This window comes from Falco biarmicus, chromosome 14 (genome assembly GCF_023638135.1).
Source record: "Falco biarmicus isolate bFalBia1 chromosome 14, bFalBia1.pri, whole genome shotgun sequence".
Lineage (NCBI taxonomy): Eukaryota > Metazoa > Chordata > Aves > Falconiformes > Falconidae > Falco > Falco biarmicus.
Genome location: NC_079301.1, coordinates 5,216,486 through 5,238,155, shown reverse-complemented (window position 1 = coordinate 5,238,155; position 21,670 = coordinate 5,216,486). Strand labels below are relative to the sequence as shown.

Sequence of the window (21,670 nt, the reverse complement as noted above, 5' to 3'; positions counted from 1 at the left end):
AAAACATTTTTGGCTCAGATGAATTATACCAGATTTCAATTGAAAAAATCACTTAGATCAGGCCTACAGAAATGCTGAAAACAGCACCATCTTCCTCAGAGTTATGAGAGTTCAAACAGATGAATAAATTCATAAGAAGCTTTTCTAATACATGATTTAAATTAACACATTTAAATACCCTTAATAAAAACACACAAATCTCAAAAATCTATATATTTTTCAGTGCTGTTAGGTCTTAAAATAAGAAATTATTTTCTTTTTTTGCCTTCAAGTTTTCTGTTCAGGCATTTCAGAAAAAGATGGAAGTTTTATAAAGCCCAGTGATATAGGCTACTACATAGTTTTATGTTGGTAAGGGGAATAAAACAGAATAAAATAAACAACCCATTCTGCAATTTTCAAAACTATGGTGACTACTTTGAATGAGCAGATTTCTTTAGGCACGTTTTGTATCACTGTAGTGGTAATAAAACAAAGCCCTCCCCCCGCCCCCCCCCAAAAAAAAAAGTTAAACCTCAGCTGGAGCAAAAAGTCTAACAGACTTAGTCATATTGAGGATTTGTTCCCAAGTAATAGTATTAAAATATATTATCAATAATATAAAAACTCTCCTGCTATATTTATTACTTTAATTATTAATTCCTTGAGCTATTAAAACTTAACTAGAAAACGATTTTCACAGAAAACTGTGATATTTGTGAAGTAAACAGACAAACAGCAAAGCTTTATTAATAATGAAACTGTCCAGAACATGTACAGACATTAGATTCAATTTGCAGTGACTTAAAGCCTTTCTGTAGTGTCCTGAAGAACAAAAGGTACTTTTGTTCTCAATTTATTTTTAATTTTAAGCTGAGGATTCTTTAGACATTTCCTTTGCTGTACTGAATTTGTAAGAAGCTAATAAATACCTGGTTTATCAGGCAGAGCAGCAAATAAGCAAGAGCAATTATACCGATGCTTCTACCTTTCCCGTAACTTTGCCTGTCGACTATATCATTCCACCAGATTTAAGTAGTCCAATATGCTTCTAGTCTGGAAATGGCACTGAAACTCTGAGGAAAATCCTTGCCTGCTTTTGAGAGACCTTGAAGTAAAGCTATGCCCAAATGAAGGCTGCAATTCCAGACTCCATTAATATTAAGAACCACTTATCAGATCCTGCAAAGCTTTATTGCTTTCCACCTGGCCTAGATTACTTCAGTTCTTGAGCATACAATACTACAGAGGACAGTACCATAACCCCCTTCTGCCTTTCAGAGCTGCAGCAGGTACTGCAGTAATGCAGGAAGTGCCACACTGCCACCTGCAGTCAGTAACACCCATCGATGCAATAACTCACTGCTCAATTTCCTTAGTCATGAGTAATTTTCTTTTATTTTTCTCCCTTAACACTGACACATCTCAAATTGTTTACGTTTCAAGGCCTCCACCAAACATGAACTTTCAAACTTTTAAACCTTGCAAAAAAAGCCATTTTGCAGTGCTTAGAGCTAGAGTTATAGGAATGGCAAAGAAAGGAAGGAAAAAGAGAGCACATTAAAATGTCCATTACCTGTCTGGTGTGTATGGGGCCTGGGGTCTTGAAGCCTCCTTGACAGCTGCATTCAGAAACACTGTAAGGGTCCGAGCTGCTTGATGAGCACTTGGAAAGTGAGTCACAGCCCACCACAAAGGTGTTATCTAGAGGCAGCTCCTGAATGACATGGTGCTTCTTGGGGGGTACAGGAGTCTCAGGTTTAATTTGAAAGGTAGGCTGTGGAGAAGCTGACTTGTAGTGCTTTGCTAAATCTGGGCTATCAGGCTTAAATGTGGTTGGTGTGGTGGCCCAGTTATATTTTCCCATAGTCTGTTCTTCCAGCTCTACAGGAATGTCTAAAGTGCCATTTATGTGCTCGTGGCTGGGATCATCAGGCTTGGATTCTTCAATGGTCACAAAGTTGAGAAGGAGACTTTTTGGAGAACGTTTCTTCTTCTTCTTCTTCTTCTTGATCTGCCTATTCTCTTGGTTTGGAGAAACCCATTCACCACTCTGCTTGTTTTTTTGGACAACCTTGTGCCTAGGTGTCTGGCGGCACCGTACTAAAGCAGTAACAAAAATTACAAGAATAACTGTCATAGTGCCTGCAATAATGGCAATGATGATCTTAACATAATCATTGGTTTGCGGGGTTATCTCACCATCCCCAATATTCTGGCCAACTGGAGTTTCCATATTCCTGCGCACTAGCTCTTGTATATAGGAACCGTTGGTAACAGTCTCATTCACAAACAAATGCACAAGAGCTATAGTATAAAGAGACTCCGGCTGTCCAAGGTCATTGACTTTTATCACCAGTCTGTGCAAGCCATGATCTGATGTAATTACCTTCTCTTTCAAAGTAATATTGCCTGTTAATTGGTCAATTGTAAATAAGCCCCTTGAGTTCCCACCTATGATGCTATAGCGGAGCTCTGCATTCATTCCTGTGTCATTGTCAACTGCAAAGACTTTAGTAACTACAGATCCTGGACTGGCTGATGTTGGAACCAACTCATATGAATAATTAGATGAAGGAATAACAAAAACAGGCCTGTTGTCATTTACATCAACAACATTGATGGTCACTTTGGCAGTTGAGGAACGCTGCAGTCTTCCTCCATCCACAGCTTTCACCTGGAAAGTGTATGACCCCTGCTGTTCCCTATCGAAGGTAATATTGGGTCTTATTACACCAGTAAGTGGATCTATAATGAAATTATCTCTACCATTTAATATAGAGAGAGTGACTGCAGCATTCTCTCCTGAGTCAGCATCTGTAACTGTGATCAGCCCCACTGTGCCATACATAGGTAAGTTCTCTGGCACATAGAAATTATATTCGTTATGTGTGAAAGCAGGGCTGTTATCATTCTGATCCAGGACTGACACTGTGACAGTAGCATTGGTCTGCAAGGGTGGCATCCCATTATCCTTAGCCAGCACAGTGAAGGAGTACCTGTCTTGCTTTTCTCGGTCCAGCTTTCTCACTGCTGTCAGAATGCCTGTACGGCGGTCAAGGTTAAAAATAGGGGGCGCATCAGAACCCAGGATATAGCTGATCTCAGCATTGCGCCCGCTGTCAGCATCTGTTGCACTTATCTTGGTCAGCTGAGTACCAGGAGCATTGTTTTCAGGGATGGAAAGTCCTATGATGGGCTGTGTAAAAACTGGGGCATTGTCATTTTCATCTTTAATTTTGATCAGGAGCATCGCAGACTGGTTTAAGGGAGGTTTCCCTGAATCTGAAGCCACTATTTTAATGGCATATTCTCGTGTGGCTTCATAATCAAGAAAGGTGGCTGTCTCCAGGAGAAACTGATTATCAAACACTGGCTTTAGCCTAAAAGGAACATCATGATCTGTAAAACATGTAACTTTCCCATTCAGATCAGCATCCTTGTCCATTACAGTTATCAACGCAATTTTGGTATTAAGGGGAGCCTTCTCAGACAAAAGCACTGTCCCGTTCACCGGATTGATGATGTATCTCGTGTCTATTGATGGGACGTTGTCATTAATATCTGTGACATTAACAGTCACTGTTGCTCTTGATGGAGTTGAACTGCCATCACTGGCCAAAACAGTTAGCTTGTGTACAGGAGATTCCTCCCTGTCTAGAGGTTCTCTTATAGTGATGAGGCCAGTAGTGTTATCAATGGCAAAAAGCCTTTTGGCCAAACTGGAGATCTGATTGCTGAAATAGAAGTGGATCTGTGCATTTGAGCCCAGGTCCGCATCAGTGGCATGGAGCTGGGAAACAGAGGTGCCCACTGGAGCATTTTCTGGAACACTGACTTCAATGTCATTCTCTTTGAAGACTGGGCGATTATCATTCACATCAGTCACTGTGACTTGCAGGATGGCAGTGCTAGATCTTGGAGGGCTTCCACCATCTTCAACTTTAATTTTCATCACATAGGTATCCTTCTGCTCCCTATCCAGGATCTGTTGGACAATCAGTTGAGGCCACTTATCTCCCTCAGGTGTCTCAGTTATATCAAGACCAAATACATTTTGACCCTGGAAGACACAAGAAGAGCATACTTTAGGAAGACAGTGTATTTAAATAAAAAAACATCTCATTAAATATTCTGAAATTATCATGGAATATATATTTTATATATATACTGTAAACAGGAATATACACTTATATATTTACCTATATTTTGCAATACCCAATTTTGCTTTAAGCTCCAAGGCTTAAAGAAAGCTTCAGAACAAACACAGGAGGAAATGGATACTTAAGAAAAATGGAGAGCAGGGAGGGGACAGCAGAGTGTTTTGTTAAACACTTTATTTTTACTGCAAAGTTACTAAATTCCTGGACAGATGTAATTTGGCTTCTCTATTGTATGAGCATGGAAAAGAGGAATGAAGCCGAAGTTCAGCCACATCCAAAGGCAAGACAGTATGCATACACTGGAAGACCTAAACCAATATTCAATTTCATAGAAAACAAGATAAAAGGACTTTCTCTTTTCTTGGAGCAACTCTGGACATATCTGAATTCATTAGCATAAAAAAACAATACCATGATTGAAGAGGGGCTTATTATAAAAGTCAGGTGTTAGATGGTACAGACAAAATTAAATCATAATAATTTATTAGAAATATATTTTAAAACTCATTGAAACTACTCCTTTCTTCATCAAGACATATTTTATATTTCTAGTGAAAATCCCAGTGAGAAAGATCTACTTCCATTAACAACAACAAAAAATAAACCACAGAACTATGAGATCAATTTAAAAATAGTGATTATTTTTTCTTCCATGGGGTTTGTTGAATAACTGATGTCCTTACAATTGTGAAGAAATGCTGTATCTATTGCACAAACACAGCTTCTTTTAAAACAATAGTGCTGAAAAAGTAGTCTCCCAAAATAAAAAACTGGAATCTAGAACTAGGTTCCTATTCTGCTGTCTCTTCAGCCAAGCAGGAGTTAAGAATATCACTGTTACTCTCTTATCTCACCACATCTCTCACCCTTCAGAGGAAGAAAGGCTATAAAGACAATTTTCCAGCCATAAATTCCAGAAGGGCAGAGCTAGAATGCAGATCACTAAAGCCAAATGTGTAGGATGACCAGAAAAAGGCGGCATCAATAAAGATGCTGACTAGGATTTTCTTTTTATGTATGATACTTGTAATAATAAACAACTGCCTCCAGCCCGGCTCTTTCTGTTTATTGCTCTTGTCTTTCACCTTTACTCATGTAATTGTATATGTGTTCTAAACTGATTTGAGACACTTCAGACCAAAGGGAAAGGAAATTTTCCCGGAGTGCAAGGTTCCTTATTTCTCATTACTTGTAAAAGATCTGTATTCACTGTATCCTACTACCCCCCATTAAGTGAATGCATTTATGTGTCTACTTCTGTGTAAGGCTGTACCCTTTTATTGATTTGTTTTCTCAAAGCCAAAATCTGACCCTTCATAAGTAATCATTTATTTCATGGAAAAGAACTATTTATCCACATGTCAAAAATTACCGTGCCACATGCACAGTATTTCTAACATAAAGTTGCAACTAGGTACAGTCTAAAGTGAACTGAAACACACTATGAAACAATAAAACAAATCCCGCTTTGGATTCTTTAGCAGAAGGCATATAAAAATATAAGTCTTGCAAATTGTTTCTAAATCAAGACATAAATTTTGAACCAATTAGGTTACATTTTAGAATGGTAATTCTATGCTGATCTCTTCATGATGGCGGAGTGCGAGTTTCCTCTTCATCTTCAATCTGGCTAGAACTTATTTGCAATAAATTTCATAATTACTGAGAAATGATTAATTAAATATTTTATGCTTTAATACACATTTCCAGGAAAAAAAGTAACAGAAGCTAGAGAAAAAAAAAAAAAAAAAAACAAACCAACCACTGTCAGCTATCTTTTACTTCTTATTTGTACACAAGTTGACAGATGGGCACTGATTATTCTGTCATTAGATCCCACAACTACAACAAACACTTCATACAGACTTTGAATACATGCAGTTATACATATGCATATCCATTTCTGCTTTTCTTTAACTACAAGTATGAGAAAGGTATTTTTCATTATAGCATACAAGTTTGCTATAAAATACAAGAGCTTCAGTTCCCCATCACTTGCACCAAACTACTAGAGAAACAGAAAAGAAAGCAAAGATCTCTTCCAATTTAATTACTATCCCTTGAGTAATTTTCTATTTTACTCAATATTTACAAAAAAAATATTTTACAATATTTTACTTGGAAAATATTATCCGAGAGTATTTCTTGGTGTTCATTACAGGTTTATACATCTTTTGAAACCACACCAAAAAAAAATTATAAGAAGTTATACTTTCTCCTAATTCAAACAAGCCCATTTCATGTTGTTTAAGGGTACGTTTAGGTATGACATTATGCTGCATTTTACCAAATGCATTTTTTAAGAATGGACAGTTCTCCTATTCTAAACACTCAAAACAAATAATGATGAAACATTCAAGAAACATATTTTTAAGAATATAAATATCTAACACTCTCCCCCATAAGCAAAGAAATTGAGAGCTAAAAATCCTCAGAGAAAGATGAAGAAAAATCATCAGGATTAAATTCTTCATGTTGAAGTAAATGGCTCTATCATCATTAAAACCTCAGTGAAGTGAAAATTTCCATTAGGGTCAGCCTGTTCATCGGACTGAACTGTACTTCAGTCACCACATTATCCCAGTGATATGAAGGTTTTGTTTACAGTAGGAAAGGTATGAGTCTATAAGAAAAGCATAATACATAGCTAATATTTATATAGTATATTTTTACCAGTCAGTCATTTTAATGGTGAAACGATCTGCTGTGCTACTATCTACACCACTACAGAAGGAAAGGAGTGCAAAATTAAAAAGGTTGACTTCTTTTAATGTAAAAAGACAGTGTAAGAAATGTAACCTATTTGAGGCAAAACAAGGTTATGCCACCTGAGAAGCCAGGATTAGCTTTAAGAGGCTCTGGCCCAATCGGAGAATTCTTTATCAGGGCAATAAGCAACTCTGTTACCTTATTCAATTTTCAAAACATTCTTTTCAGCTGATTCATGCACACAGTAGTCTCTGAAATAATTAAACTAGTATTCTTGCTTAACACTCCCTACTACATATTTACCTGATCGTTTGTAATGGATCCAAATGTCCTTTTCGGAGATGTTTTAGGCTGTCATGTAAATAAAAAAATTAGAAAGTTTTTTTAAAAATGTAACATTTAAGTAAATTAAAGAATACATAACCAATGACACATGGACACTTAGTGTGACAAGCCAGAAGAGCTTCTAGTATTATGGACAGGACTGCATGTAACAAACTGCACCTGAAGCCTACATGTAACTTGCCTCTAGACATATATATTGCAGTATCACAGTATTTACTTAAATCCATAGGGTAATGACTACCTGAACATTGTCAAAAGGAATAGGAAAAAAGTCCAGCTTCTGGTTCATGCTCATAACAGTGGCATGGTCTGTTGTCATGATGTCTCGCAACATCTTATGAATTGTGGTGGGTTGACCTTGGCTAGATGCCAGGTACCCACCAAGCTGCTCCATCACTCCCCTCCTTGGCAAAACAGGGAGGGAGAAAATAAGAGAAGGAAAAAAATCCCAAACTTGTGGGTCAAGGTGAAGCAGCAACAGCAAGAAGTCATGCATGGACAGAAGCAAAGGAAAACAAAAGATGTTGTTCTCTACTTCCCATCAGCAGGTGATGTTCGGCCACTTCCCGGAAAGCAGGCTTTGGTACGCATACTGGTTGCTCCAGAAGACAAATGTCATATAAATAACAAATGCCCCCCCTTCCTCCTCCCTCCTCTTTTATATCTGAGCAGACATCACACACTATGGAATATCCCACCGGTCACTTTGGGTCAGCCGGCCTGGCTGTGTCCCCTCCCAAGATCCTGCCCCCCGCCAGCCTACCAGTGGGGGAGGGGGCAGGTTGGAGGAGCAGCCTTGGTGCTGTGCGAGCAGGGCTCAGCAGCAGCCAAACCCCTGGTGTGTATCACCACCTCTGCAGCCACCGGTACAAGCACAGCGCTGTGGGGGTGCTGTGGGGCTCAGCCCACCCAATACATGAAATTAGACTTGCAGATCGATCAGTTGACAGAATACAGTGATTTCTCAAAGAATTAGGGAAGGGAAAGAATACTGTGCTAAATAACATTACAGAAACATTGCTTGTGATACAAAGTACTATGAAATTAAGACAGTCTATTAGTCATTACTTCTTAAACCATTAGAAGTTATACAATTGTATATAATAACTATATCTTGTTAACTGTCAAAAACTAGATCAACACTGTCCTCAATCTTCATTCAAGACGACTATTCTGAACTTTTAGAGAAAGACAGAAGGCCAAAGGCAGCTCAGTGTTTTCTGTCTACAACTTCGCCCTAGACTTATTATCAATACTTATCTTCAGTGTAAATGATGAACATGTTACACAATGTATGTCTTCAGTTTCACTGCATCTTAAACAAAAGTCAAGGGCTAGAGAACATGCATATAATAAACTTTTACTAATGTTATACAGTAACTTATTTCAATTAATATTGCAACAAGCTAGAAGTGCACGTATCTATGACATGTCAACAACCCTCTTAAAATCAGTTTCATAATTTCTAAAAATCTTACTCTGCCTTAAATCTAAAATGAGCAGATTTAGAGTGACTAAATTCTAGCAGGCCAAATACAGCAATATTGAGAAATAACACGAACAAAATGGTAAAAAGAAAATAAAAAGAATAAAAAAGACAAAGACCAGCTTCCTATTACAAAGTCATTCAACAATTCATTTAAAGAAACTGCATTTCCGACAGAGGTTTTGTTATTAAGTAACCTTGTATCCAAAGGACCCTAAAATCTTTTCAGGAAGTCCAGTAAATAACGCATGTTTGCTAACTCCTAGTTATTTCAGATGTACCAATACAGAAAGCCTTTGCAAGTCTCCTGCACAATTACAAGATAGATCCCAGCCACTGTTCCTTGTCTTTTTGCGTCAGGACATATGTAACTGCTCTATAACTGCAAAGTTATGAGAAAAGAGTATAGTAGCACAATTTCAATTCCTAATGCAGGAAACCTGACAACAGTTATACAGGGGACAGCATTTTTATTAAAAGCTGAAAATTAAACTTGCATTTTTCTTTTAAAAAAATGATACTTTTGATATGAAAGCATCAATTCCCAAAGCCAAGCTAAAGCCCTAAATACTAAATAAAGCCTAAAATATTCTACCTGATAGGTAATAATGGATGTAACTTCCTATACTACATGCGTATTAGTACACTCAGATCTATATGTCCTAAGTGTTGTAGCTCCAATAAAGGTACCTGGTCTGCTATTACTTACAGTGTGCAATTCACATGTTCAAGCATTCTAGATTAACATCTGCTGGACAGGTGTCCTGTTTAAAGACTGCACAGTCACTATCCTACAACCCAAATTTACATGAAATGTGTTATTAATAGCAATGGTTACCTTCAAAACTGAGTGACAGTATCTCAAAATAAGAAAAGAAAATTACAAAGGTAAGATGTTTATAATGCAAAACTCAGCAGATGCAAAGTTGCTTACATATTTGAAACATTAGCTGTTTGTCAAAACAACTACAGACTTTTCAATTTGCAGGCCAAGATTGCTACGAGTTTTGTTCATTTTATGGTTTTTTTTGTCAGTATCACACACTGTTTCACATGGTTTCCTTTGAAGCAAGCCAAAGCTTAGCTCTGAATAAACTGAACTTACACATTCAAATCCACAGTAAAAATAGGCCTTGGAAGCTTCCAATCATGCATGAACCTAAAGTGAATTTTGTGTATTCATAATCCTAATCAGCTCCATTCCTACATAAAAATTAGGGACGACATTTCTTAGCAATGTCTACATCATAACTTGCTATTTTGCCACCTCCAATTATAAAAGAGCTTCTATAAATGTAAAACACTGCTAAATATTTCCTCCCCATGTATACAACTGCATGCAAAACCTTATTCATCCTATGAAGCAGAAAGAAAGCAAAATGCTGTAGATGGGATCAGTGGAACATAAGGAAGCTAATGAACCATTCCACATTGGAAAGGAACACTAAAAAATATAAAATGGAATGAAGAAGCAGACAACCAAGGCATTTAATACTGATGTGCTGAAAACGAAGGTGGCTAGGAAGTATACCTAAACCAAAATTACTTCCTTGGAAATCTGAATTTAATGTTACTACAAAAAGACTGAAACAGTTCTAGCAATTACATCACTTAAGCCTCCTTAATCCTGGATGATTTGTTCCTTTCTGTAAGGAGTACCTTTCAATCTTGTCATATTTTGTACACTGTCAACTTTATTATCTAAGATGGGTAGATTTAACATAGATCGATAATTTAGGTAATATTTTTCTAAGATGGAATATTTTTGTGTCCTCAATTCTTGGCATTCAATTCTTAGAACATATTTATTATAACACGTTCACCTCCTTTAAGAAGAAACAATTTAAAAACAGTGAATACTACATTTTTTATATATTTACTTTTTGCTGCCCTGATTTCTCCAATCTACACTTAAAACACACCTGAAACTCCATATCTAAAATGTATCAAACACTTTAATCTACAGGGTTTACAAGGGACAGAACATGGAGAGCTGGAAAGTAGTTTGAAGAGTTACTCTCTTCCCCTATTACAATGTCAGCCTCTGAAATGCTTGAAATACAGCTTCAACTTCTCTCTCTCTCTTTTTTTTTTTTTTTTTTTTTTTTAGGAAATTAACTGATCTTTTGAACCACAGATTAAAAACAAACCACCCCAAAACTTTTAATAAAAATTCATTTCATATACCACTGCAAACTAGGGTAGGAGGAATGGTGTATCCACATTACTGAATTAACATGATGTAAAAATTTACCAAGATAATTGCTTACAAAAAAATAGCAACAGAACCTGGGCTGTCACCTGATCAGTCTTGCACAATGTACCGTAGACATACAATTATATATTTCAGCAAAATATGCAGCTGCACCACAGAAATGTAAGGAACTTATCTTCACAATACTCCTGCTATATAAATAGTTGTACCACTACCTAAAAATGGGAAATTGAAGTACAGAGACATTTTATCAGTTGTCCGAGGTTTGTAGCTTGACTGAAAGAGCAGACACTTCTGAATTACCAACCATGTTTTAAAATAGAACTTTAGAAACTAAGCTTTAGAATTTAAAACTTTGAACAGAAGTTCTTTCATTTAGAGGCGCTCTCCCCAAAACAAGAAGAGGGCAATAGCTGCAGGCAAGGCAATTAGGGTAGTAACTCCCCTCTCAATTTCCTCTCTTACACTTATTCAGAAATATTCACAAACATCCTATTGAACAGGAAACATTTTCAACACACCTGAAGGTATGCAAATCAACATATTAAATATGTTTGAGCTTTGCTCTGAATTCTCATGTTTCCACAACTAAAGGTCCTGGTACCTGACTTGTCCCTCAGTATGTTCTGTCTTTGGAGTCACACTATAAACATATAATGAAGAAACAAATTAGGATTTATATTAGGCAACAATATGTTCAACAACTAAATTTTGGTATTTGCATTATATGTGTGACAATTACACATTTTCTCAATTTCCTAGCTGGGAACAGCAACAGGAATAGAACACAGTATCTCTAAACACAAGAAATAAATCAGTACATGCTTTATGTAATTCTCTAATGCATCACTCTGTTTTTGGAGGTAACAGCTAAGAGTTCCGTATTGTTGTCCAGAACAGCTCCTAAATTACAACCTCATTTTGCTTTGACAGCCAAACAAGGTATCTTAGGCTCCTAATCACACATTTTAGAGCTCTCAGATGAATGCTGACTGGGTGTTGGAGCAGGTTGAACCTGTAATGCCCTCCTATTCACTACTTGCTCTATAACCACATCAGTACTTTCAAGCAGAAGGAGATTAAAACTGACAGCCACTTGTACACAGGAAAACAAACAACAGAGACATTTCTGAAAATGCCTTTACTCTACAGCAGACTGTCCCGCATCCTCAGCTTCCAGCAATTTCAGTGGCAACTGGGGCTGATGGATACATATGGGTTTGGCTTGTAACAAACAGAAAAACAAAAGAATAAAATAGATAGAAAACCTGTCTGTTGTTAAAAAAAAAAAAGAGTACAGTATTTGCAAACCAATGTTCATTAATGTAATCATCTTCATTCCCTCTTTTATACACATACCCAAAATTTCAGCTAACATGCATGACTTCTTTAAATATATGGTACCTTCATTAAGACAAATCCATGTCCTAACCTCTGATGCTGTAGTTTTTAGAAGAAGTTACTTAGCAAGATATCTTATTTGATCTGAAGCCCTTTGAAACTTTAGTTCAGCTGTGAGCAAAACCACCATATCTTCCCTTTATGATTACACTTTCAGGAAAAAACATTGACATTTTCATCTGAATGGCACGAGTATCTCACATACACTCTCACCCCACCCCACCTCCATCTCTTGTAAATAAAAATATTTTTTAAAAAAAAACATGTTTTGTAAAACTCAGAAGGAGAAAAAGTTTGTGTGGGACATTTAACTACCACAGGATCGTTTTTACTTTTGAAAGAAATGAAGCTTTTTTTTGTTTTTGGTTTTTTTTTTCAAAGACTGAAAACTTATCCTTATTATTCTGAGAAAATAACAGTGGAACTACCATATTAAACTGTGGAAGTCCATGACATAAGTGCAAGACACCACTTCACTACACATTGGAAGATAATAAATAATACTGCAATTTCAAAGTAACAAATTAGAGAAAGTTGCTGGGAAGATGTACAGAGTGACAGTATGTACTAAAAATCATTCCAGAGAGACTGAATTCTAAAACTCATTAAATAAGTCTTTTCACCACATTGATCAGGGAATGGAGGGGATAAACCAAAAATGTATCTTTGGTGCAGGATTTATCAGGAAGACAACTTGTCTTCCTCCTCCTGTGTTACTGACTCTTATTTATCTGAATCAGTAGAACAAAAGTAAGATAAAAACGAAGAAACATTTTCTTACTGTAAGGCAGTAACTTGACTCTGGAAGTTAGTTTGGAAAAGAAACCTCATGCTACCTGTATGTATTAGAAGTTCTAGTATATAAACTGTCATGACTTTATCTAGAGTAAGTTATATTCCTAAAAACAGCTTCCCTGTGAGTTTTTTGGGATCAAAAATCTTAAAAGGATATTTGATACATACTTTCATAGTTAGTTATACGCAAGAATAAATTAATTCCTAAAAACAAAAACAAAATTCCACTTTCACGCTAATACACTTGTGCTATTTCTCAGACTTGGAATCAATGATGAAATTGATAAATTGATCCACAAGAAAGCAAATAAAATTAAGACTAACAGAATGGCACATTTACAGGGGAAACACCAAACATACATCATTCCACTCCAGCTTTTCTGCTCAAATTTGTTCACTGTTTATGTTCTCTAGAAGCAATTCAGTTTTGTATATACATTACAAATTTTGGCTAATGAGCAGGGATTTTTCCTTCAATAGGAAGCAACATTAAAAAAAAAAAAACCAACAACCACACCCCAGAACACAATAAGCCAACATTTAAGCATGAAGAATACCAGCTTCAGAAGGTAAATATCATATCCATCTCCCTTTGCAAAGATCTAAATTAGTCCCATCAGGTGACATGTATCCTCCAATAAATTGTGAGCTAACTATCCTCTGAGTCTGAGACAGGCTCTCCCACAATTCAAGAGAAATATTGCAGAGCGGTTAATCTTAGCAATAAAAGTAAGATGATGGGAAACAGGAAAGCTAACACCAGAATAAACAAAATAGCTGAAGTGTTATTTAGCAATAGGACTGACATCACACAGGCTGTACTATTCCAGAAAAAACAAATTAAGGAAAGATAGTTGAAGTCATTTCTGCCCAGTAACAACTCACATAATCCAAGTCAGAGGAAGAAGCAAGCTTTCCCAGGTCTGGATCCACTCAAAGTTCTGTCCTGAGGTTAATTTACTGTCTTAAAACAGACGTTTCCAAACAACAGTGCACATACTGTTTGTGGTACAGTAAAACTTCATAACATGCACACAGAAAATGGACCGGTAGACTCCTCCTTAGTGGAAAACACCAACAGTTTTTGGGGCAACCAACATGATTTCAACTACCAAGGTGTTAGTGTGGCAAACAAGAACTACAGAAATTTCCTAGACTCTTCGTAACTACCCCACTATAATAATAATAACCTGAGGTTAAAGAACCATTGCAATACCCATTGACTTAATCTTGTTTTGAGACACCTGCTGACAAAAACAGCATCTCTCAGCCAAATACAGGTTAGAACTAGGAAAGCGGTTTTAAGGAAGCACCCTCTGGGGAAGGTAACATGCCACAAATAATTTAATGCCAAGTTTAGCCTTCACATTCTAAAAATGTGATCTAAACAACTGAATCTACCAAACCAAAACTACTAAAATACATCAATCTAAATTCCAGCAAAACCATGTTAACTTATCTCCACCAACTGGGAAACTATCTATCAGCATGGAAAATGAAACACACCTCCAACAATTTAACCTAAACACTCTTTAAATGATTTTTAACTCAGACACAAAGACTTAACCCTATACCTTGATTTTTACACTTACTTCATTTTTATTTCTTTATTTTAAAGGGTTTCATGTATTGTTAGGATTCTTGCATGTATTTGTTATTAAGCTACAAAATTGACTTTCTTCTATTTATGAGGCAATGAGTTAAACGAATACTTGATTTTAAATTAAAAGTTAGGCACAATACTACTATTTTTAAAACATGCCTAGACATTCTACCCATTACTACATCTGCCTTTACACACTTGAAATAAGATAAAACAAGTACTCTCCATGGAAGGATTGAGTCAATTTGTTCACAGAAATCTGCAGGACTGCTCACCACAACAAAATAGCTTTCAGTTGTTACATAGAATCACAATTTAAAGCGCTATCTCAAAATCCTAAGGCGACACTATAAAACTAGTTGCTAAATGTTGTGCATTCTACCTACAAGTTAAAAATCTACTTCCACCCTCAATTAATTTTACTGTTACCATAAGAAAAGACCTACTGTGGGTATATGATGAACACATTGTAAAACGTAAAATCAAATGAGATCTGTTTCAAAAATTCAGCATTACGGCTTTTAACAAAACAGCAAACCTAGACTAAATTAGTGAAAGGAGTATGACAGCTGAAATGACAGAGCCTCCAAAAGGCCTAAGCATTATTAAAGTTTTTCCTTATTACGCTCTTAGGCACAATCTGATTAGTTCCAACAGCTGCCTAGCAGGAGAAGCCAACCAATAATTCCACAGTTATATGTCTATTAATGTATCTCTTTAGTTTTCAGTGATTTCAGAGCCAGGTAGCACAGAGCACTATAGCATGACCTTGTATCTTTTGATTTATTGTGATACTGAATATTTCAAATGCAAACCATGTCAGAAAGTCCTGATCCTCACAGCGTAAGTTACTGTATTAAAACCTTTTCTGATAGATAAATTTGTTTCACCCACTTGTACAGAATGAAAAAAACCACACAAAAAAGAAAAAGGAAAAAAACCCAACTGCACATAACTTAAACTAGTCAGTTTTCTGTTAGATGCATTGAGCAACAAAAACCAATTTTGTTACCTTGCTCATGAAACTCAATACCCTGTAGCACATGCTGTGCTGTCACAAGTATGTAGTTGAACTTCAAACCAATATTCAAAAAAACTTCACTCCTGTTTATAAGAACTCTTCTGGCATTATCTGAACATTACAACAGCAATGAGGAGACCGCTAGTTTCACCATTTCCCTATGAATAGGAAACACACTGCACAAACATTCACCACCCACCACCCACCCCTGACACATTAATTATTGTGAAAGGTTTCAAGCCTAGGAGTGAGACTTTCAACCAAATGGAATATTGAATTATACAACTATAAATCAAATAATTTTGAAGTTATTATCAAAACTAATCATGGATATGGAAGCATCTAAAACCCTCAGGCTTTACTTCCACAAAGGTAAATTAGCTTCTTAAAGAGCCTTGACTCTTCTTCCAGTTCCTTAACATAGGAAAAACTTAGGAGAAAACCTTATTCCTTGAGTAGTACAAAGTTTTCTGCCACTGGGTAGCAGAAAAAATTCTGCTTATATCTCTGGCCTTTACTTCTCACATTAGCTCAAGCACACATACATTTCAAATATGAACCACAGTAATTTTATTTCTACTTTAATGTAATAGAATGAGCATGCTTCTTTGTGAAAAATGTATTTACACACCTTCAGATCTCCTTCATGAGCTTATGAAAAAAACTATATACATTTTTAAGTAAAATAAAGTTTAATTCCTTCATCACTGTATCCAAAACATATTTCAAAGACAGTGCTGTTTTCACAGTACAAGAATGTCACCAGTGGAATGATGGAAACAGAAGCTAAAGTAAGTGCTTGTCACTTGATGGTAGGTTCTAAAACTTTGCTAAAATTCCAAATGCTCACATTATACCATTTATAATTTTTACAGAATATGTTTAAAACCTAACTGGAGAAACCACACACAAGAAAAAAAATCCAGATAAGAATATCAGAACCACCACTTCTGCACAAGAAATCTGTTAACCTCAAATTGGTGAAAGCTCAGGAATAGCTTTGGAAAATACGCTTGTGCTCTTTTTACAATCTCTCCTAAGTATTTGATAGCAAGTGTTAGAGACAGGATACAAGATCAGATGAAACAAATTTTCATTCAGCAAGCCCATTCTCAGGTCAAGTCAGCATCATTCATATCACTTACCGATAAGGAAACTGAGGCAGAAGTGACTCACTCACAACTACTCTGCAGACCAGTAACAAAGCCACAAGGACTCAAATCTCACAAGTTCAGTGGCCCTCAAAGATCACATCACCAGGGTACAGAGCACATGTGTTACAGAAAACACCACCAAAGCACAAATAATACTGGTTTAGATACCATTTAAAAAATGAGAACAGGATTTTCAAGTCAATTGCAACCTTTTAGAAAATGCCACTATTTCTCACATAGCGTTGCTCTACATAAAAAGTAAAAAAATATTCAGATTGCTCATTTATTCTCTCCCAAAGTTAGTAGAAAGAATGGTGATAAACTTGACCTTTTATAGAAGTCATAAACATTGTAAATTGTCATAATAATCATCCTGCCATTCATAAACCACAATACAAAAAGAGAGACCATTGGAATGGTCTTTCTGTTTATGTATTCACTCTTTGATCATTTGCATTTTTTTAAAACAATGTTTATGTTTCCCTTACGACTGAAATTCACACACTTTTACCTTCTTGGAACCCACCTTCACAAGCAAACTTGAAAGCAAAAACCACCACAGAAACAAGAGGTTATATCACTGTCCTTGCTGTCTATTCCTGTCACTGGTTAGCACAGACCCAAAACAACCAGGCTGGCCAAGGTAACTATTTGAGACTGAAAACAGAGACAAGGCAAGACTGAGAAGACAACAGCCCAGCTAAGTTCCATATGTGAAAATGTACAGCAAAGGTCATAAAGTCTTAACACAATGCACATCAAAATCTGATTAATAAAAGAAACCAAACATCAGAAGCAGATATTAAATACACACTAACGATTCCCCCCCCCCCCCCCTTAACTTTGTCCAAGGTCCAATTAGGCATTTAACTTAATTGTCATGAACTCCAAATGACGCTGGCAATTAAAGGCTTAATTTTTTCAAGTGACATCTTCTTATATGTATCAGACAACTACAGGACTACTTCAGAAGTTAAAAAAAGTCATTAAATTAATGTAAAGTCTTACAGAGAACTAGGTGATCTGTAAACTTCAAGGCACTGATTCATGTTCTGGTATTTTACAAGCATAGCAAGTATCTTGGATATTCATTGCATGGATATTTCAAACAATAAATGGTGTGCAACACTGATGGAAAGCAGGAAAGTTCTAACAATCTTTTACGGTCTATTTGAAAGACTGGCTTTCAAATTATGGTATTCATACATTGTGCTGGCTTTCCATACAAAGGTCAATTCACCAATGGAAAATACCAATATTGAAGTTACATGGAAAACTGGATAGGAAAAAAAACTAGAAGCTACTACTTTGTTTATACCTTTAAACATGCTACAACAAATAGGTTTGAAAATTCGGTAATGGAAATGATGAAAAGTATATGGTTGCAGTTAAAATGACGAGGAAAAAGTAATCTCAAAGTGAAAAGCCATAAAGTATCCCATTCTGAAAAGCACAGACAGGAACATTCTGACTGAAAAGAAAAAGAAAAGGTGGGGGGAGAATGATAAAGCAAAGAGAAAAAACTACAATTATCTGACTTTGGAACATCAGCAATAACCAAAGCAGTAATACACATCACATTAATAGAGCGAGCAATTATAACACAATGTGAGAAAAATGTATTTCTATACTGACAGCTGATGACTCAGAATTCATTCCTTTTACCAATGTTGCTTTTTGTTTCTTTAAAATTGTCTGAAATGCTCCTTACTACATGTCCAAGCTTCAAAAGCTCTACAGGACTTCAATGTTCAGACCAATTATATTGCCAGGCTGCAGAATATAAATTACTTTGTAATAAACCTTTCTTTCAGGAATAAAAATAACCACACTAATGCAGTCAAGTGCCACCGATCCATGGTGACACTTGATTTAAATGTATTATTTGATAGCTGAAAGAATGTAATTTTGGACTTACCTTTCTCTCCTCCCTGTACTTCCTCTTAAAAAGAGGAAATGCATTACATACAGTGTATTTGGGGGAAAACCAGCTAGGAATGTTTAAAACTCTTTCACTAACATTCAATAATAGAAAGGTAAAAGCAAAATTAAAATCAAGAACACATTAGTATTGTAAAAGCTTCTTTAATATTCTAAAGTGTAGAACTAAAGGCAGGAAAAACTGTTACTGTCTCTCCTATTTTCAAACATATCTTTGAAATTGGAAATCTTCATCCCTCCCAAAAACAGAGGTCATGGAAAAGTAAGTTGGATGACACAAAAATCTGAACATTTTCTGAATATTATCATTCCCTTTTTCTTTTCTTTACTAAACATTTAAAAAATACTACTTTTTTATTGCGTCATACGTAATGTGAAAGAGACAACTATTAATGACTAACTTGGAACTGTTAATAATAATTGGAATAAGTTTATCTGCATGCAGTCTCCTGTACACCTAGCTCAAGGTTTCTCACAACAGTCATCCCTAATACAAGTAAAATATGTATTGCTGCATCTATTAAAATGACTAAAAGCAGCAAGGAAAAAAAGATCAAATTCACAAGATTATTCTGAAACTAGAATTACTACGGACCCAAAGAACTTTTACATTCCATGCAACAATACTGAGTACAATTAGTTAATTTTCTTCTAGAACTTGTGATAATTATCTTTAATTTGGTCAAAAAACCCCCAAAAAATGGTCTTTAGAACTAGTATATTTCACACATGGATGGTGACAGCTCTTGCAATCTTTAGTAATAAGGTTCTTATTTAGTAATAAACAAGTTTACTAACAAAATTATTAACTAAGAAAATTACCAAACACTTCAAAAATTCTGTTGGACACATTGGTGATGGCTACTATATCAAGCAGAAAAACAAAGTCAGTATCAGTAACATAATTAATAAATAAATGGTCTGAAGTTCAAAAATTAAAAGAAAAAAAATTACCTATGTTAGGTCATTCCTTAAAGGTAAAAATAGGGGCCGGAAAGAAACATCATTATTCACAGATACTGACAGTGAACACATACACACAAAAAATAAAATTATATATATATATATATGCACACACCAGCACAATGGTGGTAAACTCGCAGGGTATTTTGAAAAGGCTCCTACCCGTTTCCTTTGTGACATAAAAAATATAGTCTTTAAAATACTGTAGATTTCAAGACAGTAGTAAAGATTATGGGTGCAGTATAATTTGTCTTAAGTGCACTGTTAGCAACCTGTCAGAACAAAAAGATGGCACATATATAAAATTGCGAAATACACATATATGCTAAGCCACAATTATTTCTTCTACTGCACCTGAGAAAAAGTTCCCAGAAGAGGTAATTCATTAGCGCCTTTCTCACCTATCATATCTGGGGAAAGGTAACAGCCAGAAACCTGAAGGCCATATTTGATCCCTGAATATTTTGGAGGGCCCTGATCTATGCAAAGCAAGTAGGACAGACAAATTTTCAAAAGCACAAGAAAGAGACACTCAAAGGAGTCAGGTGACTTATCACAGATTCAAGAACAGGCTTATACACTTCTTGGATGGCTGCAAGATCTCTGTGGATCCTGCCAGCTGTATCTGGTAGCAAATAACTGCTACCTTGTTGGAATGACACACAGGTTAGGGCACTATAAAAACAATGGCAAATGGAAACAGGTGATGAAATCTGAGGGTCTGAAATTCTTGCAAGTTGTCTGAGAATCATCATCAAGTCATGAAAACTTAGCAGAGGTCTGCTGAATTCCTCACCCTTCTCTATCTTTGCACTTTTCTTGACACTGTAAGGCAGTTAGAATGTCTTAATACATTAGGAAAGCATGTAGCAATGTTGTCCTCTTCACCAGCGTACTTCTGTGGCTAATTTGGTGTTCATCTCTAGATACAGGTTTCAAAACTGTTCTGATTTTAAAAACCTGCATATATGGGTTAAGCAATGATCAAGAGCTGCTTCTATAATTGATAAAAGCATTTAGTCCTCAAAGGCACTGAGAAGTTTATTTCATTTTAGACTGTGAAGGTACTGATTTTTCAAAGACTGCACTTCAATGTTAGATTGTGATGAGGAAAGCTAATGATAGCTGCAAAAATTAAAATTTCAATTTACATTTTTTTACTTACATATATATTTTTAATATAGCCCCAAGGAAGAGCGTGAAATATGTTGAGAGACAGCGTGCATTTCTACTAACCTAACGCAAATTCTTTTTTCCAAGTAGTGACATAATTATAGACAAGAAATCTACGTGCAACTGTAACAAACATCATACTCTGTAGTGATATCCAATTAAAACTGTTATCTTCTTGCTTGCGTCTTGTAGAAAGGAGAAAATAGAGAAGTCAAGTCAAATAAAAATAATAGTTTCCTACCGTCTGAAACTGAGGAGGATTTTATGACAAGCCTAACACAAGGAAAAGTTCAAGGCAGCTTCTACTGAAATTGAAGTCTTGATCAAGTAAAAACTCAATCGTTACTCCAGTTTTAACTTTCAGAGATCTTCCTAGATAATTTGTTTGTCTGCACTTATGAAATATTTAGCCAATAATTTTTGCAATTAATCAGTATAGAGATGTAACACTTGATTTCTTTCTTTCCTCCAAGTAGCTCATAAGATACAGCTATCTGAAACTAAGTAAGCACATTTAACAACAACAAAAAAAACCACACACACACAGAAAAAAAAAAACCAACAAAAAACCAAAACACACACCAACAACAAACCCCAACCCTGTCCTCCAGATAACCATCGCCAGCATCTAAACCTACAGAAAAGGGCAAGAAGTTTTCAGTACACTGCTGCTTATGTGGAACATTCAAAGAATTTCAGAAAGTTCAGTGAATGAGACTATT

General features: G+C 35.9%; 1 protein-coding gene across 3 annotated transcripts in view; it reads right to left on the bottom strand.

Annotated features, from left to right (window-relative positions):
* The window catches only part of PCDH11X (protocadherin 11 X-linked), a 508,267-nt gene that overhangs the window by 426,761 nt on the left and 59,836 nt on the right, over positions 1 to 21,670 (bottom strand). For 2 of the 3 annotated variants that reach the window (XM_056360034.1, XM_056360036.1), the window contains exons 3-4: positions 7,155 to 7,202; positions 1,556 to 4,042 (exon numbers count right to left, since the gene is read on the bottom strand). In XM_056360034.1, the coding sequence (XP_056216009.1) occupies positions 1,556 to 4,042; positions 7,155 to 7,202 (2,535 nt within the window). The remainder of the gene's footprint in view (positions 1 to 1,555; positions 4,043 to 7,154; positions 7,203 to 21,670) is intronic. The other variant, XM_056360035.1, reaches the window with a different exon arrangement.